Source organism: Pleurodeles waltl, chromosome 11 (assembly GCF_031143425.1).
Source record: "Pleurodeles waltl isolate 20211129_DDA chromosome 11, aPleWal1.hap1.20221129, whole genome shotgun sequence".
In the NCBI taxonomy this organism is placed as follows: domain Eukaryota; kingdom Metazoa; phylum Chordata; class Amphibia; order Caudata; family Salamandridae; genus Pleurodeles; species Pleurodeles waltl.
In genome coordinates, this window is record NC_090450.1 from 361,457,267 (window position 1) to 361,481,872 (window position 24,606).

The 24,606-nt window shown below is 42.4% G+C and overlaps 1 protein-coding gene across 3 annotated transcripts in view; it reads left to right on the forward strand.

Annotated features, from left to right (window-relative positions):
• KIF1A (kinesin family member 1A) overlaps window positions 1-24,606 on the forward strand; it is a 3,950,406-nt gene that overhangs the window by 604,135 nt on the left and 3,321,665 nt on the right. For all 3 annotated transcript variants that reach the window (XM_069213666.1, XM_069213667.1, XM_069213668.1), the window contains exon 9: window positions 3,350-3,427. In XM_069213666.1, coding sequence (XP_069069767.1) covers window positions 3,350-3,427 — 78 coding nt within the window. The remainder of the gene's footprint in view (window positions 1-3,349; window positions 3,428-24,606) is intronic.

Consider the following 24,606-nt stretch of genomic DNA (forward strand, 5'->3'; position numbering starts at 1 on the left):
GCACCCCTGCACCGGCAGAAGTGCCCCCACAAACTCCAGCTCCATATTCCTGGACTTCATGAGTGTGGGGATGCCATTTTATGCATGTCTTAGACATAGGTCACTACCTATGTCCAGCTACATAATGGTAACTCAGAACATAGGTATGTTTGGTATTAAACATGTTGAAATCATACCCCAATACTTTTGAAAGTATTGGTTGTATAGTTCCGTGCACTCTGGGGGCTCCTTAAAGGACCACTAGCATTGCTCCTACAGCCTTCTGAGGTTTACCTGACAGCCCAAGCTACTGCCACCTCACAGACAGGTTTCTGCCCTCCTGTTGCTTGAGCAGCGCAAGCCAAGAAAAGGCAGGGCAAAGGATTTCCTTTGGGAGAGGGGTGTTACACCCTCTCCCTTTGGAAATAAGTGTTACTAGGCTTGGGAGGTGTAGCCTCCCCAAGCTACTGGTATTCTTTGAAGGGCACATTTGCTGCCCTCCATGCATAAACCAGTCTACAACTGTTCAGGGGCCTCCAGTCCCTGCTCTGGCGTGAAATTGGACAATGGAAAGGGGAGTGACCACTCTCCTGTCCATCACCACCCCAGGGGTGGTGCCCAGAGCTCCTCCAGAGGGTCCCTGGGTTTTGCCATCTTGAATCCAAGGTTGGCAGGGAACTCTGGGAGCATCTGAGTGGCCAGGACAGGCAGGTGATGCAAGAACCCCCTCCTGATAGGTGGTCATCCAGCTAGGTGACCAGTCCCCCCTTTCAGGGCTATTTAGGGTCTCTCTTTTGGGTGGTTCCTCAGATTCTGCTTGCAAGAATCCAGCAGGATTCCTCTGCAACCTCCACCTTGACTTCTGACCAATGAAACTGCATCTGGACTCTCCAGGACCCTACAATCTGCAATAAAGATGAAGACTTCACCTGCAACATTGTTTTAACTGCTCCTTCTAGTTTCTGCAACATTTCCCTAGTTGTGCATCGTCTGAGGACAGCCCGTCTTCAGTCTGCAAAGGAAAGAAGAAGGAATCTCCCTTGGAGAGGAGTCACTCCTCTGCATCTGGAGGCACCAACTGCAACGATGACTGGCTGTGTAGATCCCCTGTCCTGCTGAGCTGCGTGGATCCTGCATCACAGGTGGTGATCGGACGTGGTCCCTTCGGTCCTCTTTACCAGCCGTCCCACTTGGGTGGAGGTAGGCCATTGCCTTCCCACACAGGACAGTATCCCCGTGGACGCCGACTCCGACTCCAGGGCTGCAGTGCTGACTTTCCTTCCTCACTGTCGACCAACTTCTGCATCCTCAGCTTGGTGGGTAGGGGCTCCTGCCCCCACAGAACTCCGCTGTGTCTTCTAGACATTGTCCCCTCTTTTCACAGGTCTTCCTCTTCAGGAATCCACTGTTGGTTTCATGTAGTCATCTCTGGGTTTTACAATTCTCATAGTTCTTCCTAGTGGGGTTTTTTGGGGAAATTCTAGTGATTTAGTCCTGCTTTTCTGGTCGCTGGGGGTGTTGTGGTACTTACCTTTGTGCTTTCCTGGTACTCCCAGCTCCCCTCTACACATTCCACTTATCTAGGAGGGGGTCCAACTTTCGCATTCTATTTTTTTGGTATATGGATTGTGCTCCCCCCTAGTGTCACTATTTTCTATTGTGTTTTACACAGGTTTGCACTGTTTTCTAACTGGTTTTATGCCTATTTCTGACTGCTAGTGTATATATCTTGTGTTATTTACCTCCTAAGGGAGTATTGCCTCTATAGTATATTTGTTGCTGTGTTACTATAATAAAGTACCTATATTTTTGTAATACTGAGTGTTTTCTTTCATGTATGTAAGTGCTGTGCGACTACAGTGGTATTGCTTGAGCTTTGCATGTCTCCTGGATAAGCCTTGGCTGCTCATTCACAGCTGAGAGATCCTGGCTTCTAGATACTGCCCACATTACACTAATAGGTGATACCTGGACCTGGAATAAGGTGTAAGTACCTTTGGTACCCCCCCACACACCAGGCCAGCTTCCTACAGTCAAGTTAATGTAAATGAGGCCTTATGTGTTTTACCGAAATTATTTTACTTTAGGCCATAACCTGCATCAATAAAATGGTGTTCTTATGTTCATACGCAAGGCAAAAGAGAAATTGTTAGTGAATATAATTTTGATTAGGATCTGTTGTATACTGTCATTGTCCATTTGTAAATGTAAGACTTAAGAAACATATTTTCTATAGAAACGCTCTCCATTTAATATCACTATGCGTTAAAATGTCATGGTGCCCAGATAATGTCACAGAAAAGACCACATAATTTACATAAATCTGTCACACAGTTTTCCCTCCATTGCTGCATACCTTCAGTGGACCTGACTTCTCAATGAGAATGGTTGAAAGGTTTGTATTGTGGTCCGCCTTTTACCCCATTATTTTCAATTCTTGCATCGCTGGTGGAGTCTGGAGTAGCAGGGATCTCCTCGGCCTCAGTGTATGAAGCAGACACGTTATCCACTAAGCGTCCGTACATTAACAGATAAACAATGATTGAAACTTAATAGTGTGTGTCTGTGTGAGAGATGAAACTTGATAAGGCGAAACTTCTCTCTCTCTCTCGAAGAATCGCTCATGTTTTAAGCAGCTTGCCGAAGTTAAAAACCAAGTGATGCAAAGCGGAACGCGTATTTTTCCAACGGACGGAATGTGGTTGCTTTGTATTTAATTGATACATTTAAAACAGCCTTGTACGCCCCCAACTCGCCCCCTCCAGTATTCTTTTCCCTTCATTTGATGTTCTTTCCAAGGATTTGTAAGGTCTCTAAGTCCGGAGAATGAGAAAACAGGACAGACATTTTTTTTTAATTTACATACAAGTCGATTCGTCAAAATTTCAGGGGAAGTGGCCTCACACGTCTTTTGTCCACTGATCACATTACAGAGTTCATCTCTTGCCCTATTGGTAAATTTCAACAGACTCAAAGTTGCTTCTGCGAGGACAAGGAGGGAAATGGAATGGAAACTATACAATATAAACAAGGTCCTTCCAACCCTGTTTACTTTCTGTTTCGGACACAGTCTCAGTCTTCATGACACCTGAAACCAGGTGAGGTGCATCAAACTAAAAACCTGGGATAGCATTTACTACCTCCAGTAACTCCTATTGGTGTCAATGCAGACATACGAGGCACAGAAAAGGCTGTTTGCACAGAGTTGTGGCACAAATAGTGTTTAATTATGTTTACACATGAAAACAACCTATTGGCTTTGCCAATGCGTCTTAAATATGGCGTTGATGACATAATATACCGCAGAGGCGTGCCATGCAGACTTTCTTCTAACTTTCAGTGTGCCTTTTCCTCTTTTGTGGTCTTCTAGGTGAGCAAGATCAGCCTGGTGGACCTAGCAGGGAGTGAACGGGCAGACTCTACTGGGGCAAAGGGTACCAGGCTAAAGGTAAGAATTTACTAGGCTGATTTCACATCACTTTCTGTTGTTATTTGAACTGACAATTTTCTGCTGATGTTTTGGGAAGCTCTTTCTCGCTCTGTTCTTCACTTCTGCTTCTATTCCCTACGTTTATCTCCTTGTTGATATTGCTCCTTCCAGCCTTATGCATTCCTTGTTCAAGTTACAGTATGTCAATACCTGTGCCCCTAATGGTCCACAACCCTCTTTTGAGCATTATATTTTCATTCTGATAGACAGTTAGCACATACTTGCAGGTTACCATCTTCATTCATGTATCTCTTTCCACGACTGATTCGTCCATGTTGTGCTGTTCTTTGGCTATATGGTTTAAATCATCCTCTGCATGCGCACTTTCACTCTATCTGGAACTCTTATAACCTCCTCTCTCTTTCTCCCATGTGGCACAACCTCTTTTTAAGTGTACCACTTTTCTTGTCGTATACACCCACACCAAAGGTCTTGAATCTCTGTCATGGGTCCCCCTCTGTCCATTTCCCACTCTATGTCCCCTTACTGTATTTGCTTTTACATTTTTCTCCACACCCACGTTAATCACCTACACCATCTTTGGATAACCCGACCTGTACCCTTCATCTCCTTTCTAACACCATTGTTTTCTTTTCCACTCTACCAATCTCTCTGGCGCTTTCTTTCGGTATCTTTCGCAATTTTCCTTCTGCAATTCTCCTTGATTCACCTGTCTCATGTTATATATTTTATTGCATCTGTCTGCATTGATGACATTTATTAAACTCTTGAGATCCTTGTCTCGCTCTCTCCCTGAGTTATCTTCAACAAATCTGTTAGTTTAGTTAATTAATCAACCACTAATAGTATATCTTAAGTTCTGTTTGGATTTCATAGCATCTGTTTTTTTTTTGCAGAATACATTTCGTTTTCGTTACATATTTATTGCTTGTGCAATATATTCATACACTGCACAAGCCTCCTAGGTTTTCGTAATACCTACTTCATAAGCACAACATATCTATAGTTTGCACAGGCCTGACAGAAACGTTTGCAGGGCTCGAGTAAAGAATACAGGTGGGGCATGGGCCTTTCTCTGTTCCTGCGAATAAATAATGTATACTGCATTTTGAAGCACATCTATCGTAAGAGCATTAATACAAATCGGTCAACAAATGAAGATAGATACTTTTTCTTTGAGTCAGTATAACCTCATACATGCACAACCCCACGCATATTTTATCTAGGGTTTGCTGCATGGACGTTCACATGCTTTGATGTTGCTGGGTTCACTTTGAGACAGGTCATGCCTAGGAAATTTAATTGCGCATCGGGTCTGTCTCTTACAATGTAATACACATAAACACAAATGCACTCTCGCTCAGTCAGACACACTTGTCCTCGAGCAGGTCTTTCTGTTATACAACACATGCACATTCTGAATATTAGACTTAATAATAGATACAACCCTGCCTGACTACAAGAGGCACTTACTGCAAATATTTGTGGATGTACTGTGTCGGCGCTTCCTAGTAATAAAAGGGCCGATTGGACGCATCCAGCTGTGTGAGTCCAAAGGACGAGGGCCTTAGGCAAATAAAGGAAACTCCACACATGAAAACTCACACATGACAAGATTCAAAGTCCAAACAATGAAGGTTCATATAAAAATAAAGATTGAGTGCAGATACCAAAATGATTAGTCAGTCGATACAAATCTCCAAGAGCATACTGTACGGTCAGCGTCCAGAAAGCTTCTAAGTACAGAGTTAAAGACCAAACAGTTGAGAGAGAGTAGCTTATATACTCAATATTAATAATGAAATTTTTATGAACTAATGCATAAAAATGCTGCATAGAAAATGTATTAATGTATTTTGCTAAACGCATGCTTGAAATGTGCCCACTGGGAGTGGCCGTCAATGTATATGATGATTAATGAAACTTGATTAATAATGAACTAATGATGTAGAAATTAATGCTAATGTGTGGTTTTACACTAATATTAAGAATTACATGCTAAAGTTCTGCTAATAAAACATTAGGCCTTAGCATGAGTCGAGGCCTAGCTGCCCGGTTTCATATTAAATGTGTTTTTATAACGTACAGTGTGCTCACTTGCTGAAGGACATGAACTCGTATTTTTCCAAAAGCTGGAAGATTAATGTAACTGTAGTAGATCCGTTCTCATGAAATTCGACTTGCCCAAGGAAACATTCTTGCTGAATGCAACAGTATAGACTAGTCGCAGATACAAGGTCGCCTGAACCGGTACAGACAATGGAGCCACTGACTGAAGATGTGCAAAGGACCACAAGAGTATGAAATCATACCGGACATTCTACCCGCTGGAGACGTCAATCATAAGGACCAATAAACTACGTGAGAACTGTTATGGGGTGACAATTTTGATGAACTCATGGGAACCTTATTGGATGAAGATAGTGGGGTGACAACCCCAACCAATCAAGAATTAGGGGAATGTACAACAGAAAAGGTATAAAAACACTTGACACAAGGAAGTAAATTAGACTAGGAGGGAGAGATTAGGAGAGAGGGGAGATGCTATTGCGAATTGCTATGACCCAGACACTTTGTCACTCTGCATAAAGACTTTGCTGTTTGGTTCTTAAAACCATCCTTGCCCTTATATTGCCCGTTTATACTTTACCTCCTTATGAGGGAAGTACCTTTTACTTTGCCTTACCGAGCTTCGCTGGAATACTGACTGATGGCGAATCAACTGATGTCCTGAGGACGAAGACGGAATCTGTATGCTGACCCAATACGGAGGGTAACTAGATGACAATGAAATTGTGATTGTCTGTTTGCTTTTCCTTTCTAGGTACCAACTGCTTCTTTTGACAGAGACCTTAGATAGATGTTTTTTTCCAAATTGATGTTACTAAATTGTTTTGCATGAAGCCCAACATGCCAATGCTAATTTGAGGTTAGTTGAGAGGTTCATTACAAGGACGCAAATAGACAAAATGACTGAATCTATGCTTTGTTGAAATGATGCGCTAATGTTACTCTGCTAAGGATAACCTATGTTGACGTCGTGCTATGTTCTAATATTCGTGATCATTGCTTTGATGAGGTCTTATCAGTGTTGCCATATCGTGACTCTGCTAATGTGTTTCTTGGTTTTGAGATTAATAAACTTGCTAGTAGAATTGTAATCAATAGGTAATAAATATCACAATATCGTACTAAACTGGTGTGGTTATTCATGACTGAAACGTCATGTTGGTTTCTGAGTCTTATTAATGTCTTCAACTAATCTGAATTGATTTGTCATGGTAAATATTGGTGACGTTATTGATATATTGATTGAAATGTTGATTAACTATCTCGTCCTAAGGTGTCTTCAATCAGGGTCGAAAGATTTATTGGCCTAAAACGAGTCCCAGAGTGAATAAATTAGACATAAAGGGACGCGTTAGCAGTTCTGGTAGCAGAGCGACGGTTTGCCCCTTTGGGGGCCCTAGGACGAAGGACCATTGTTTAATTTTTTTTTTGAGATAATGCAAATTGGAGGTATGATGTGTTTCTAAATTCCCCATTACTTTCCTGGAATCTCAGAGCTTGCCTAAATGAGTTGGGTATGTTCTCGGTGTTTTAGTATGTGTGCTGTAAAATTTGCGCTTGCTCAGCTTATGCATATTGCAGGTGATTTGTGAAGTTGGTGTGAATTATAGGCCAGGTAATATTGTTTTAGTAGGAGTGGGCATGCTCCGCAGTATGAGAGTAGGGAAGTCGTCGAACTTCATGTGAGTGTGGCGCTTTGTGCAAAAAAATTATCCACATGGTTGTTGGTGATGTACGGACCCGTCGTGGTCTAAGACTCCGGAGTATATTGACAAGTGTAAGAGACACTTGGTTTATGTTGTAATTTGTGCTGTTTAATAGGTCAATCGGACGTGGTTGACAAGTCGAGTTTGAGTCAAAGTGTGTAAGTGAAACCTTCGATGGAGATTTGGCAAGTTCTAAAGTGCACTAGAACAAACCATTGACAATTTGAGAGTAGGATTTGCAGGTCGAATTCTGCTTGCGAGTGCGGGAGCTGAGAAGGAGAGAGTAGCGGCCGAGGGTTTATGTGAAATCTCTATAAAGTTCTGAAGCGATTGTGTTACCCTTCCTGTAGTAAACTGGCAAATTTGGGGTTTTGTTGTTAAAGGTGCTTGCAATATATTGCATTAGTTTTTAATGGATCTATTGTGAGGAGGACAAGCCGCAAGACTTTGTCAGCTGCAGTGTGTGTGAGTGTGACGTCATTTGAGCCGCGCTGGGATAGGTCAGTTGCCGAGAGGGGTCACGCACGGATTGGCAGCCGTCCGTGAGAGGCAATTGGTTGAGAAATGTGGGTGAAGAGTGCTCTGGGAATTAAAGTCACTTCCTGATTAGATTTTAAATAAAATAAAAGATGCAAAAATGAAGTTTTTCAAGGCTCTAAAGTGTGCCTTGAGGGGCGATACATTAATTGCGGCGAATGTGGGGGAGCCTACACCGCCTGAGGGTACTCCAGCTTATATCGTAATGGAGGAAAAGGGAGTCGCACCATGTCTTTGGTTAAAGCAGTGGTGCAAACTGACAGAGAAGGAGAGATGGTTAGCGTTTCCGGAGCACGGAACGTTTAATAGAAGAATTTTGGAGAATTTGCGATTAATGTTAAGTGTACAAAAACCGCCCAAAGACCAGCTCAGTATGAGGCATTATCAATCTGGGATTTAATGGCCATATGACAGAGACAGCAGAAATTTGAAAGGAGAATGAAAAGAGCAGAAAAGACTTTAGCTGAAGCTAGATGGGATATTGAGACCAAAATGTGGAGAAGGGGAATAGTTGACGGAATTAAGATGTTTCCAGCAATAACTCAAGAAGATGAGACACAGGGGAAGAAAACCACTTGTAAGACAGACAAAGGCTCGAGTAAGACAAAGGAGACTCAGAGGTCCTGGGAAGATGAAGATGATTCAGACGATGAAGAGTTTCTTAATCAGTTGCTACATGATCGCCCGCCACCATATGCCATAAATGTCAATACACAGAGCACTAGTGTGGGTCCTGAAGACCCGGCACAAAATAAGGGAATCATGAGTACAGTGCAGACAAATGATGCAGTTTTGATACAAAATGGTGTCAGTGTACCCACTGCGCCAGACACGCAGATACAGTTGCAACCTCCACTGATTCAGAGGCTTTATCCTGATGTCCCAGTATTGGAGACAACTACGAGCTTAATGGTGCCACCTGATCCAGCATACACAAGATCAAAGTTAGTGCAGATTGAGCCAACTCCACAATTGCTGCCCCAGCCGCAGCAACAGATGGTTCAGAGTTAACCGCAGCAACAAGTGGTTCCGAGTTACACTTCTGGTGCAGGACCGCAGTCAGTAGCTACAGCACCCATGATGAATAAGGCTATGGGATTTAATGCTCTGCAGGGTTTGGGAATTGGGCAGTCACCAGCTGCTATATCGTTGCCAATTAATGTTGGTTCCCCAGTACCACTGTCTGCGAAGGTAAACCTGGCGTATGTGATCAGGGGGTAATGACCCAAGAGGCAATAAGAGGAGGGTCTACCGGAAATTTGCAGGGTATAACACAGGGAGGACAGTCAGCCGAAAGGTCTAGATCCTTGTTGGATTTTAGTCCAATTGGGTTCTTTTGGAGACGATGAGGCAAGCAGGGTTAGGAACACTGACCCCGCAGGTAATGAGTACAAATACAACGCAGACACCAATGGTGCAGTCTGGAAATGTCTTGTTGCAAGGCTTAACAGCACAACAATTGAATGAATGGTTAGACAAGCTCAATACTCCACAGACTGCCACTACAGTAATTGAGGAAAGGTCAGAAAGAGAAGAATACCTGAATTTTGTGAGACTGGGTTTAGAAGCCACGGAACTAGTAGAAGGGACAATGGGGGTGAACAGATTAGAGTCATATACAGAGGCAGAATTGATGTATCTGTGCCCCAAAATAACCAAAGAAGTGAGCAAGGTGCATCAGAGGCTGGTGAACCTGGCAGACAAATAAGACATAGACATACAAAATACTAAACATTTAAAGAGAAGTTATAGGTTAGACTTTGAGCCTAAAGACTTTGAACACATGAGATCTATAGGAATGATGGCACATCTTAAAGAGATACTGCAGAGTGCTCATATTTGTGGAGCATTAGAGAAGTGGGAAGGCAGATGGGCAAAGAAGAGAGATAAAGAGAAAGGTCCGGATCCGAAGCAGGCTAAAGCCACACCGGACACGGGGACAATAAAGATGTTACCAATGAGAGAAACAGCTGGAGGGGTTCTAGTCCATGTACCATGGTCTAGAGGTGACATTCTGCATTAATTAATGATTATCCCAGGTTGAGGGAGAAGCCGATAGAGTGGTACCAGCAGACCAATAGGTTTGTGAAGCTCGCGAAATGTCTCTGGGAAGATTTGAATACCCTGTTTGTGATTATAGTCCCTCCTGAGTTATGGCTTGAGTGCAAGAGAGGTGTGGACTGGCTGACAGAGGAGCCGGCAAGGGATAAGGTTACAGGAGCACCGTCGGCAAAAGTGATGAGGTATTATCATAAGGTGATTGAGTTTTTGAAGCAGAAAGTGTCGCCAAAAGTTACTGATTAGCAGAAAATTGATCGAACATCACAGGAGGCCAAAGAGTCAATACATGCTTACTATGAGAGGCTGTTGAAGGCATTCAAACATTATATTGGTACTGAGGTCATAGAACCGAAAGACATGAATCACCTTGTGTTCCGATTTGTTGAAGGGCTGAGACCAGAGATTGGTCAGATGATTAAGAATCATTTGATCTTTTGGCAAGTGAAGCCGATTGATGAGGTTTTGCAGTATGCAAAATACTGTAGTGAAGAGATTGAGCTGAAACAGAGAAAGTTGAAGGAGAAAGTGATGGTGATGCAGATTAAGGCAGCGCAAGCAGGGATGCAGGGAAATGGAATACAACAGATGGTACAGCAGCAACCGCAGGGAAATGGAATGTTTCAGGCACAACCAAGAGGACGAGGTCGAGGAGGTTTTGTGAATAGGGGTCCAGATGTGAATACCGTTGTGGTTCAAAATGATGTGTGCAGGGGATGAAAAAAGGTGTCGCCATGTCACGCGTGCGGGGGCGTGGGGCACTGGAAGCGGGAATGTCCAATGATGGTACAGGATGGTGTTGTTCAACAAAGCAATGATGTCAGTACATTTCAAAACGTGAGGGGTCAAAATCAGAACTTCCAGAATAACATGGTTCAGATGCAGGGTTTACAGCCCATACAGCAGATACAAATGCCTTGTGTTCAACCAGCACAAGTGCAACAAGTGCAATAGCAGATTCCCATGGTACCTAGACAGCAAATGCAGATACCATTAGCTCCAATGGGACAGCAACAGGTGATGCTTCCTCAACAGGTCACAGGTCAAACAATGAGTCAAAATAACACAGAACAACATTTCCCTTTGCGTGGTGAGGATGGAATAAACTATGAATGGTCGGATGATTGTTCACAGAGTGAGGAGTGCAGGCCTGCAGTGTCCCTAGAGATAGATCAGAGGGGTCCCTATGTAGAGGGAAAGGTGATGGGACATAAGGTTTCATTTCTGGTTGATACAGGAGCTACACGCTCTACAGTCAGAAGTGCAGAGGTTCTGAAATTACCACTCTCGGGGCGTACTATAAGGGGTAGGGGTAGCATATCAGTTCCTGACAAATCCGGTCCAAGTTGAGATTGGTAACTGCCAGGGATTACACAGATTTATAGTCTGCGACTCGAGTCCCATATCCCTACTGGGAAGGGACTTATTGTGCAAGACGAGGTGTTCAATTACCTGTTCCAATGAAGGGATTGAGGTACAGACAAACAGTGATGATGAAGGGGATGATGTTCAGATTTCTGAGCTAGAGACGTAGATGGCAAATGAGGAATACCCTTTGTTAACCTTATTCCCGATGCTCACAGTGAATGACTTACCAGCTGAATTACAGGGAACAGTGACAGACAAGGTGTGGGACCTGGCAGGAAAAGAAGTGGGACTAATAAAAGGAGTAGAACCAGTCAAAGTAGAGGTGAAGCCAAATGCAGTGTTTCCTCAGGTACCACAGTACCACATGGCACAAGATGTTCTTATACAGGTGACGCAGATAATTGAGGACTTTGTGAAACAAGGGGTTCTGAAAGAAGTATTGAGCAGCCTGTGTAATTCACCAATAATGGGTCTGAAAAAGCCTTGTGGGAAAGTTTGAATTGTTCAAGACTTGAGGAAAATAAATGAGATTGTGGTAAAATTGTTGCCCCATAGTGCCAAATCCAGCAGTGATTATGTTTCAGGTTCCATGTAATGCAGAGTGGTTCACAGTTGTGGACCTGTCTCAAGAATTCTTTTCGGTGCCTCTTCATGAGGACAGCCAATTTCTCTTCAGTTTCAAATTCCTGGACAAGGTTTATAATTGGTGCAGAATTCCTCAAGGGTTTTCTGAGTCACCTTCCATCTTCAATCAGATATCAAAGAAGGATTTGGAATCATTAGAATTACCTTTCAGTTCGCCTCTAGTGCAGTACATCGATGATTTTTTGATTGCGTCCAGAACAAAAGATGACTGCAGGTATGACACAATTGCCTTGTTAAATCATTTGGGAAAGAATGGACATAAAGTGTCCCCAAAGAAGCTGCAATACTGTCAGAAAGAAGTGAAATACTTAGGTCACCTGATTGAAAAGGGGTCTAGGAGAATGTCCAAAGAGAGGGTGACAGCGATACTACAGATGAATCCCCCGACAATAAAAAGAGATGTTAGGATGTTTTTGGGAATGGTGGGCTACTGTTGTCAGTGGATCCCCAACTTCTCAATTATTTCCAAACCTTTGGTGAGGTTGACTGTCCAAGAGATTCAGGATGTCCCGGGTACCATAACCTTGTCCGAGAAAGAGATGAAGGCATTCATGGAACTGAAAGAAAGTATGTGTAGGGCACCAGCTTTAGGTATGCCTGATTACGCAAAGCCTTTTGTACTGTTTTGTCATGAACGTGATGCTTGTTCTTTGTCTGTCCTGACACAGGTCCATTGAGGTACAAACCGCCCAGGAGCATATTTTTCAGCTACTTTGGACCCAGTCGCTGCAGCCTTACCAGGTTGTTTGCGTACAGTTGCAGCAGTTGGTCAAAGCCTCAGTCAGTGTGAAGGTATAGTGATGGGACATCCCTTAACAGTAATGGTCCCACATTCAGTTGAAATCCTGTTGACCCGAACAAAGACTCAGCATATGACAAATGCACATTTAACAAAATATGAAACAATTATACTGGGGTAACCTAATGTTTCCTTGAAACGATGTAGTCTATTGAACCCGGAAACTTTGCTTCCTTTTCAGAATGCAGACATTGATGATGCAGAGGAAGTGGAACATGATTGTCTTGATGTAACAGATCTGTGCACCAAACCAAGACCTGACATAAAAGCTACCCAATTGGAGGAAAATGATTACATTATGTTTTTTGATGGTTCATGCCTGAGAGAGACAGTAGGTGTGCTGAGGGCTGGATATGCTGTTTGTACAATCACTGGTATCTTAGAAGCTTCTTGGCTCGAAAGAGTGTACTCGGCTCAAGTGGCTGAATTAATTGCTCTTACTAGGGCATGCCAAGCAGCTGAAAACCTGAAAGTCACTATCTATACTGATAGCAGATACGGATTTGGAATTGTACATGATTTCGGCCAACTATGGTCCCAGAGGGGATTCATTACCTCTTCCAGTTCCCCAGTGAAAAATAGCGAGAAAATTAAGGATTTGTTGCACGCAATTCAGTTACCTCTTGAAATTGCTGTGGTGAAATACACTGCCCATGTCAAGTCACAAGACTTTGTGTCAATGGGAAATGGATATGCAGATCAAGTTGCAAGGTTTTGTGCATTGAACTGTATATCGTTTCGAGATCAGTGGGAATTGTTACCTGAAACCGAAAATGAAACATGCACAGTGTATCCATTAAGGGTGGTTGACACATTAGATGAGTTAAAATCTTTGCAGGGACGTGCCATCAAAGAGGAAAAACGCACCTGGCAGAGAATGCAATGCGTACAAAGATCTGATGACTTGTGGGTCTCAGAGGAGGGGAAAATGGTTGTGCCAAACAGTCTTTTGTCACAGTTTGCGAGGTTTTAACATGGTCAAGCACATGTTGGGAGAGACGCAATGATCAGGTTGTTCAAAATTGATTGGTTCAATCCGAAATTCAGACAAGCTGCAGAGGTTATCTGTCACAGGTGCATCATCTGTCAGCAGATGGATGCAGGAAAAGGGACTGTGGTGAATTTGAGCCACATTGGGAGAGCAGGAGTTCCATTTAGCAGAATGCAAATGGATTTTATTGAGATGCCTGTGTGTGGCGGCCTGAGGTACGTGTTGGTGATTGTGTGTGTATTCAGTCGCTGTATTGAAGCTTACCTTACACGTAGGAATGACAGCTTCACAGTGGCAAAGCTGTTGCTTAGGGACTTGATGCCACGTTTCAGGTTTCCGATCTCTTTAGAATCAGATAGGGGCAGACACTTTGACAATGAGGAGATTAAGCTCTTGTGTGCCGCACTGAACATTGAACAGAAGCTGCATTGTAGCTATCGCCCTGAAGCATCAGGACTAGTGGAAAAGATGAATGGTACCCTTTAGTCGAGAATGGCAAAAATGTGTGCAGATAACAATTTGAAGTGGCCAGATGCATTGCCCTTAGTGCTGATGTCAATAAGAAACACAACTGACAAGAAAACAGGACTGTCTCCTCATGAAATTCTTATGGGTCGAGCTATGAGATTGCCCGCAGTGCCTGCAAATGCTCTTGTGAATATCACAAATGATGTGGTGTTGGACTACTACAAGGGTCTGGCTGACGTGGTCCGCTCTTTCTCTCACCAGGTGGAGGCTACCACATTGCCACCGATAAGTGATCCAGCTCACACCCTGAAAGCCGGTGACTGGGTTGTTGTCAAGAAACATATGAGGAAGTCGTGTTTGGAGCCACGTTGGAAGGGGCAATATCAAGTAATACTGACAACTACTACTGCTGTAAAATGTGCAGGTCTTCCAAATTGGATACATGCCAGTCACACAAAGAAGGTGACGTGTCCAACTGATGAGGAACTTGAATTGTCCAAAACAACAGCTGCAGAGAAGGAAGTCTCAGGGCTGGAAAGTAATCAAAGTGGAACTGAGACTGAAGGAGAGCCTACTGAGGACGGCTTAGTCATTCAAACAGTAAGCGAGTTCCAGAGAGGTGACAGTGAGCCTATCTTAGCCGAGGCAACAGGGGAACCGACACAAAGAGAGGTTCTCCCAGGAGCAGATGGATAAAGGTTTGAAGTTGAGCCCATAACAGACCCTGAAGGCGAAGGAAGTGAGGCGGAAGAAGGTCAAGGTGTTCTGACTCGTCCTGAGCCGCTTGCAGGTCCATCAAGAGAAAACACCATAGCACAAGAGGAGGGTGCTGTTAAACATCCTAAAAAGCAAAGAAGAAAGGAAACACTCAAAGGAGATAACTGGCCGGAGTCACAAGCTGCAGGGGAGAAAGTGATCCCTAATGACACATTAAAGGAAGAAGTTGATACAACCAGGAAAGAAGATCTCAGTGAAGGAGAGTTACAGGGTGACCGCAAACTGAAAAGAAAAAGAGTTGCAAACAGAAGGTACGCAGGTCCTGAATGGGTGTATGCAACATCAGCTGAATGGCAACAAGAATTCTTGGCGTTCTGTTTTGATCAAGAAATTCCAGGTCAATACTATGGCACCCAAATTCAACCTTAGAAAGAGACTGTCCTAAAATTGAAATTGAGATTGAAAAAGCTGAAAAGCAGAGAAAAGAGACTGATAAATTACCGGATGTGACACTGTTAAACTGAATTGACTCTGAAAAACCGATTATGACAAGCTGTTAAAACTGATTTGACAAAAGGGTCCTGGAGTGAGTGAAACGCTGTAAATACTTGCTGAGAAAAGATATGCACAGAAAAAAAGAAGAAAAAAAAAGGAGCTTTTATATCATCCTCAAGTTGATTGTTTGCTTTATCTTACTCTGCCTTCTTTACAGATCATGAGTTACATTAGGGATAATAGTAATAAGTGAAGGACTTGTGCATGTTTGGCTGTTGGTGTGGGAATTATGTGTGCAATAATAATTATAGGTGTGATTGTAGGAATGCCATTGGTGGATAAGAAAGTGACTAACAATGCTTCAATTCCTGAGACTGCTACACTAACACCATGGGAGAAGTTTGAGCAGGATACAAAATATTTGCATGAGGGAACTAATTCAAATAGGGAACTATCTACTAATGACTTCTACCGCTTGCTGAATGAGTATGTTGATACAATGGATGTGAAAAATTGCTATGTGTGCACAAAGATTCCTTTGTCAGTACAAGAAGGGGTTACTTACCATAGTCTGCCACTTAAATACGGAATAAGCTGTAGTTTGCTTTTGACTAGGTTCTATAATCAAGAACATGTGCAATACTTCTATTCTAATCTAGATGTAGTGTTTTCTTTTGTACCTGATATAGAGTTTCTGAAGAAATTAGCTAAGGAACATAGCATAAAAATAGTTAGGGGTTTCTTTGAGCCGACACTGACATTTGGAACAGCTTATGCACACCGCAATAATCTAACTTGCTTACTAACGCCTGTAGAGAAGAGCTTCTTAAATCACATTGATGATAGACGAAAAGCACTAAAGGAAAGGCTAGAAAGGGGATTAGAAAAACGCACTTTTGCAAATGATCATGCTTACACCGCAATAAAGACACAGGGTTAATTAGCTATAGATGCATTACACATAGGAAAGCTTTGTATATATGTGCCGAAATCTGATCATGACACTTTATTTGTGGGAATGAGTGAGTGCAGGCATGTGTTTTTGTTTCAGAGTAAATGGACGTTCATGTTAAATGGACAGGATCCAGCGATCCCTGGGATCTATTATATATGTGGACTTAATGCTTATTACCGTCTTCCAAAGGGATGGTATGGGACATGTTATTTGGGAATAGTTTTCCCAAAGATTTACTAGATTGATGATTTAAAGCAGCTTCCTAAAATGTATGAATTACATCATGCTAGACAAAAAAAGAGAGACAGCGGCTGCTGTCATAGGTGATATATTTGGAGCCATAATTCCTTCAGTAGGGGTTATCTTAAACTCCATAAAGATTCGAAAGTTGTGGATAATATGCTAACGAACTTCACAGGGGTTATACTCCTGATGGATACTGAACTTGTTGCGGAGAGGGCTATGACTCTTGCTTTAGACATTCTTTTAGTGAAGAGTGGCGGAGTCTGTAAGATGCTTAATGAGCGCCATTGTTGTTCATTCATTCCTGATAATAGTAATAAGATTAGAGGTATGCTTACTAACTTAACTTTTATACTCAATATTAATAATGAAATGTTTATGAACTAATGCATAAAAATGCTGCATAGAAAATGTATTAATGTATTTTGCTAAACGCGTGCTTGAAATGTGCCCAAGGAGGAGTGGCCACCAATGTATACGATGATTAATGAAACTTGATTAATAATGAACTAATGATGTAGAAATTAATGCTAATGTGTGGTTTTACACTAATATTAAGAATTACGTGCTAAAGTTCTGCTAATAAAATATTAGGCCTTAGTTATCATGAGTCGAGGCCTAGCTGCCCGGTTTCATATTAAATGTGTTTTTCTAACGTACAGTGTGCTGACTTGCTGAAGGACATGAATTTGTATTTTTCCAAAAGCTAGAAGATGAATGTAACTGTGGTAGATCCGTTCTCATGAAATTCGACTTGCCCAAGGAAACATTCTTGCTGAATGCAATAGTGTAGACTAGTCGCAGGAACAAGGTCGCCTGAACTGGTACAGACAATGGAGCCACTGACTGAAGTTGTGCAAAGGACCACGAGAGTATGAAATCATACCGGACATTCTACCCGCTGGAGACGTCAATCATAAGGACCAATAAACTACGTGAGAACTATTATGGGGTGACAATTTTGATGAACTCATGGGAACCTTATTGGATGAAGATAGTGGGGTGACAACCCCACAAATCAAGAATCAGGGTAATGTAAAACCGAAAAGGGATAAAAACCCTTGACACAAGGAAGTAAATTAGACTAAGAGGGAGAGATTAGGAGAGAGGGGAGATGCTATTGCGAATTGCTATGACCCAGACACTTTGTCACTCTGCATAAAGACTTTGCTGTTTGGTTCTTAAAACCATCCTTGCCCTTATATTGCCCGTTTATACTTTACCTCCTTATGAGGGAAGTACCTTTTACTTTGCCTTACCGAGCTTCGCTAGATTACTGACTGATGGCGAATCAACTGATGTCCTGAGGACGAAGACTGAATCTGTATGCTGACCCAATACGGAGGGTAACTATATGACAATGAAATTGTGATTTTCTGTTTGCTTTTCCTTTCTAGGTACCAACTGCTTCTTTTGACAGAGACCTTAGTTAGATGTTTTTTCCAAATTGATGTTACTAAATTGTTTTGCATGAAGCCCAACATGCCAATGCTAATTTGAGGTTAGTTGAGAGGTTCATTACAAGGACGCAAATAGACAAAAAGGACTGAATCTATGCTTTGTGGAAATGATGCGCTAATGTTACTCTTCTAAGGATAACCTATGTTGACGTTGTGCTATGTTCTAATATTCGTGATCATTGCTTTGATGAGGTCTTATGAGAGTTGCCATATCGTGACTCTGCTAATGTGTTTCTTGGTTTTGAGATTAATAAACTTGCTAGTAGAATTGTAATCAATAGGGAATAAATATCACAAAATCGTACTAAACTGGTGTGGTTATTCATGACTGAAAGGTCATGTTGGTTTCTGAGTCATATTAATGTCTTCAACTAATCTGAATTGATTTGTCATGGTAAATATTGGTGACGTTATTGACATATTGATTGAAATGTTGATTAGCTATCTCGTCCTAAGGTGTCTTCAATCAGAGTTGAAAGATTCATTGGCCTAAAACGAGTCCCAGAGTGAATAAATTAGACATAAAGGGACGCGTTTGGGATGTCTCCGTTTAAAACGCAAAGAAGGTGTGATATATATCCCCAAAAACATATTTTATAGTTTTACAAGAGTAAAAATCATGACCTTTGCTTGGTGTGAATAGGCACCATGGGTTGCACTAATAAAGATACACTGACAGAACTCAGTCATTGTAGGAGGCTGGCCTAGCTTATAGTGGGTACCCTGTGGTACTTACACCCTGTGCCAGGTCCAGTTATCCCTTATTAGTAGAATAGAGGTGTTTCTAGCAGCTTAGGCTGATAGAAGGTAGCTATGGCAAAGCAGCTTAGGCTGAACTAGGAGACATGCAAAGCTCCTACCATAGCACTTATATCATGTGCACAATATCATAAGAAAACACAATACTCAGAGTTACTAAAAATAAAGGTACTTTATTTTTATGACAATATGCCACAAGTATCTCAGTGAGTACCCTCAGTATGAAGGTAAGTAATATACACCAGTTATATGTACACAAACCCAAAACAGGTAAGTAAGAGTCAGAAAAGTAATGCAAACAGTGTAGAATTACAATGGGTTGCAATAGGTGAACATAGGTCTAGGGGCAACACAAACCATATACTCCAAAAGTGGAATGCGAATCACGAATGGACCCCAGACCTATGGGAGCTTGTAGAGGGTCGCTGGGACCGTAAGAAAACGGTCAGGGTTAGAAAAATACCCCACCCCAAGACCCTGAAAAGTAGGAGTAAAGTACTCCTACTACCCCAAAAGGACACAATAGTCGTGATAGGGGGATTCTGCAAGAACAACAAACACCAGCAAGGCATTGAAGGTGGATTCCTGGACCTGAGGACATGCAAAGCAAGGGGACCAAGTCCAAGAGTCGCGATAGTGTCCAGGGAGGGCAGGAGCCCAGGAAACCCCAGATGAAGGTGTAGGGAAGCTGCCTTTGGATGGAAGAAGCTTGGAATTCTGCAAGAACGAAGAGGGCCAAGATCTTCTCCTTTGGATGGAAGATGTCCCACGTCATGTTGAAGGTTGCAGAAGTGTTCCCAGGCAGAAATACTGTAAACAAGCCTTGCTAGCTGCAAGGGTTGCTGTAGAGGTTTTTGGGTGCTGCTTGGGACCAGGAAAGACCAGGATGTCGACCCTTGGAGGAGGAGACAGAGGGGGCTCTCAGCAACTCCGAGAGCCCCCACAGAAGCAGATAGCTCCTGCAGAAGTACCCAAACAGGCACTTACAAGATTTGTGAACCGGAGCTAGCTCAGAGTCAAAAGGGAGGGTCCCACGACTCTGGAGGCCAACTCAGAGGGTTTAGCACTGCAGGACGGAGTGCTGGGGACCCAGGCTAGGCTGTGTATGAAGGAAATCCTGGAAGAGTGCACAGGAGCCGGAGTAGCTGCAAATCACGCAGTACACAGGATTGCAATCTAGCGTGGGGTGGCAAGGACTTACCTCCACCAAACATGGACTGAAGGATCACTGGACTGTGGGAGTCTCTTGGATAGAGTTCCTGTGTTCCAGGAACCACGCTCGTCAGGATGAGGGGGGACCCAGAGGACCGTGATGCAGTCTTTTGGTGCCTGCGTTAGTAGGGGGAAGATTCCGTCGACACACAGGAGATTTCTTCTTGGCTTCCAGTACAGGGTGAAGGCAGGTGACCCCCAGAGCATGCACCACCAGGAAACAGTAGAGAAAGCCGGCAGGATGAGGTGCTACAATGTTCCTGGTAGTCATCTTGCTACTTTGTTGCTGTTTTGCAGGCGTCCTGGAGTAGTCAGCAGTCGATCCTTGGCAGAAGTGGAAGAGGGAAGTGCAGAGGAACTCTGGTGAGCTCTTGCATTCGTTATCTGAAGAATTCCCCAGAGGAGACACCCTAAATAGCCAGAAAAGGTAGTTTGGCTACCAAGAAAGGTAAGAGCCTATCAGAGGGGGTCTCTGACGTCACCTGCTGGCACTGGCCACTCAGAGCAGTCCAGTGTGCCCCCAACACCTCTGTTTCCAAGATGGCAGAGGTCTGGGACACACTGGAGGAGCCCTGGGCACCTCCCCTGGGAGGTACTGGTCAGGGGAGTGGTCACTCCCCTTTCCTTTGTCCAGTTTCACGCCAGAGCAGGGCTGGGGGATCCCTGAACTGCTGTAGACTGGTTTATGCAGAGATGGGCACCATCTGTGTCCATCAAAGCATTTCCAGAGGCTGGGGGAGGCTCCTCCTCCCCAGCCCTTCACACCTATTTCCAAAGGGAGAGGGTGTAACACCCTCTCTCAGAGGAAATCCTTTGTTCTGCCTTCCTGGGCCAGGGCTGCCTGGACCCCAGGAGGGCAGAATCCTGTCTGAGGGGTTGGCAGTAGCAGCAGCTGCAGTGGAAACCCCGGAAAGGCAGTTTGGCAGAACCCGGGTTCTGTGCTAGAGACCCGGGGGATCATGGAATTGTCCCCCCAATACCAGAATGGTATTGGGGTGAGAATTCCATGATCTTAGACATGTTACATGGCCATGTTCGGAGTTACCATTGTGACGCTATACATAGGTAGTAACCTATGCATAGTGCACAAGTGTAATGGTGTCTCCGCACTCACAAAGTCCGGGGGATTTGCCCTGAACGATGTGGGGGTACCTTGGCTAGTTCCAGGGTGCCCACACACTAAGTAACTTGGCACCCAACCTTCACCAGGTGAACATTAGACATATAGGTGACTTATAAGTTACTTATGTGCAGTGAAAAATGGCTGTGAATTAACGTGGACGTTATTTCACTCAGGCTGCAGTGACAGGCCTGTGTAAGAATTGTCTGAGCTCACTATGGGTGGCAAAAGAAATGCTGCAGCCCATAGGGATCTCCTGGAACCCCAATACCCTGGGTACCTAAGTACCATATACAAGAGGATTATATGGATGTACCAGTGTGCCAATGAGAATTGGTAAATTTAGTCACTAGCCTGCAGTGACAAATTTAGAAAGCAGAGAGAGCATAAACACTAAGGTTCTGGTTAGCAGAGCCTCAGTGATACAGTTAGGCACCACACAGGGAACACATATAGGCCACAAACTTATGAGCACTGGCTAGCAGGATCCCAGTGACACATAACAAACACACTGACAACATAGGGTTTTCACTATGAGCACTGGGCCCTAGCTAGCAGGATCCCAGTGAGACAGTGAAAACACCCTGACATATACTCACAAACAGGCCAAAAGTGGGGGTAACAAGGCTAGAAAGAGGCCACCTTCCTACAGTCATCATTTAGAAATTACATCCTGTATAAACACCTTACTTTTGGAACCCTTCCTAAATTAAAGATCTACAGGTCCCTTTCCCTTTGCCCTACATATAAGTGGAAATGGCATTGCACTACTAAACAATTAAGCACTAGCAGTTGCATGTCAACCTTGAGCAATGAAACATTATGGGACTGATTTAAGAGCCCCTAGTGCCTCCTCTAGCCACATTAGCATCATTTGTTTATACTAATGTGGCCCAATGAGGTCAAAATCACTGCAGCAAATGTACAAAGTGCCACAATGCATGTGTTCGGCCACTTTGTAACCCTTTGTGCTACATTATGCCTGCGCCAGGCATAATGTATGCAAATGGGACGTTCCCCTGTTAGGGAGGGGGAAAAAAATGGTGCAAAGAAACCTAAAAGATTTCTTTGTGTCATTTGTTTTGGCACTTACAATGTCTGCTCAGAGCAGGCGTTAAAAGGAGGCATGCCATTGCTTTCAATGGGCCTCAATAGGCTTTGCAGGATTAGCATCAAAAGTTTTGAAGCTAATCATGCAAAGATCTTAACTTGCGTCAAATATTTTGACGCTAGTTCCCCTAACTACCGCCATGGTGCGCCATAGCTTAGATACAGCGCACACATGGTGACGTCAGGGGGGTGCTAAGGGGTGCAAGAAAAGTGGCGCTGCACTGAGTGCAGCGCCACTTTTCTTAAATCAGGGCCTGTGTGTGTTCCTTCAGCAGGTAGGTTTTATCTAAAGCACATTCATTTTTACAGCAAAAACTAATTGTACCATGGAAAGAGCACACTCTTGTCTATTTTATGAAAGAAATAAAAACACAGAATGAAAGGCACATTTTGTTCAGTGACTGGTGTGGCCAAACCAGTATGAACAGGAACTTACTTTTATGGCCTGATTTTGGTAAATTATACACATCAAAAAGAGAATTCATCTTTATTAATACATCTGTGCTTGCAATCCCCCCTGATGATTTTTTAAATAATCACAGAACACAACACCATTATATAGTTTATCATTCATAATTTTCAGTTTCTTCTTTAATTCTTCCTAGACCTTTTAGCTCTTAAAACAACATGGATTTGATGTCTTCCTTCTCAAATTCTTTTCTCCTTTTCCTTGTTGTCACATTTTTTCACATCCATATTTGAAATGATCTACTAATATGCAAGCAAGCTTGAAGTATTTTAATAAAAGAAATGGACCATTAATGCTGAAAAATAAATATAATTATAGGTGTCAGTAGACATCTAATTGATACCTTCACCTACATTACCAAGCGACTCACCAATCTTTGTTATTTCCTTTCCAATTTTAATGAACAATGAAGCAATTGCTTCCCACGCACCAGTCTCTTCCAAACTTTTAACTTTACTTGAAATTGTTGATATGTTACTTTAAACATTAATTAGCATTTTATTATCGGGTACATGCACACAACACTATTTGACCTTTGAAACGCAGTACACCCCACCTTCTTTTGTGTGCAAATATCCAAAGCAAGGAAATGCTGTATTACCATTGCACGGATAACTATAACCTCTTCACTAATTTTAAGTAGAGGACCTACAATATCAGCTGGCAGTTGATCAAACAATATAGACAACTTTTTAATCTTGACATTCACTTTCTTGAGACTTAATTCATTCATTTTACTCACGTGATACACTGTCAGAAAAAACTAAAGTAAGGGAGTAGGAAACATTTTAATAATTTGGCATGCTAAGATACCTTGTTTTGCCACAGACATGATACATACAATTAAGTTTGGGATCATGATATAGGTGTAGCTACCCTCACTCATTCCAATAATTTCTGGAGTTTCCCAATCATCATGTTTTCCATGAATCGTACAAATGTCCCCTTTCTTCTCTTGGTTAATTCTAAGTCTATGGTGTATCTTTGGAATTCTTCTAAATCTGTCAGCTCCTTCTTGCAATTAAATCTCCCTCTCACTTATTCTGCACTTTTACTGATTTTTAATCTACTTTCATTAAATTCTCTAATAAAGTTAGTCTACATCACTTAATTTAATCATTAAAACATAAGCTTTATTTGGTCACAATTGACGCATCAAAGCATACTAAATCTGTATAATCTGTACAAAATAAAATATATCACAATTAAAATAAATAAATATCCATAAGATCATAGCTAAAATGTGGAAGCAATCACATGTCCTAAATTAATATCCACTTTGTTAGAACTATTTGATCAAGACCATACAGATATCACATTTTAAAAGCCACATAAGATCCCACCCGTGACTCAATTTATATACATTCTTTTAACTGGTATCATTATTAGTTTTATATAGCATAATGAGTTTACTATAAGTCCTACTAAACAAACCCAGATTTTTTATTGGTGGTAACTCTTCAAACAGGAAGTTAAAATCAATCTCGAACTCCACAAGAAGGACTTGATCTGCAAAATTAGACTAAAGAATACTACAAGAAAATGAAAACAAAAAAGCAGATTTTGGAGTATGTGATCCCCTCCATTACAGAGATTAGAAAGTATATACAGACATAGCAGCTACTAATCTCATCCCTTCTCTGTACCCTGTAAGTAAACTAACATGAGTGTTCTCCTTGAAATTTCCAACAGTGACATCTTTATTATCTAGAATACATGTTTTTGTAATGTTATGTAGAATAAATCAATATAAGCAGATATAGTACACAGTTTATGAGTTCAGTTCATAAGGTTTAATTTAGGCAAAGCTTTCTTTACCACGATAAATTAGGAAACAAATCATTCTTGTTTAAGAGCACATGAACTGTCAAATATCTTTAGCTCAGTTTCTATTCTAAGGGACTTTGCACGCACAGTATGAAAATAAATCAAAAACCAAGATAAAAAAAAACCTTTTTAAGTTAAAAAATTCAGTGTCAGAAATCAGTTAAAAC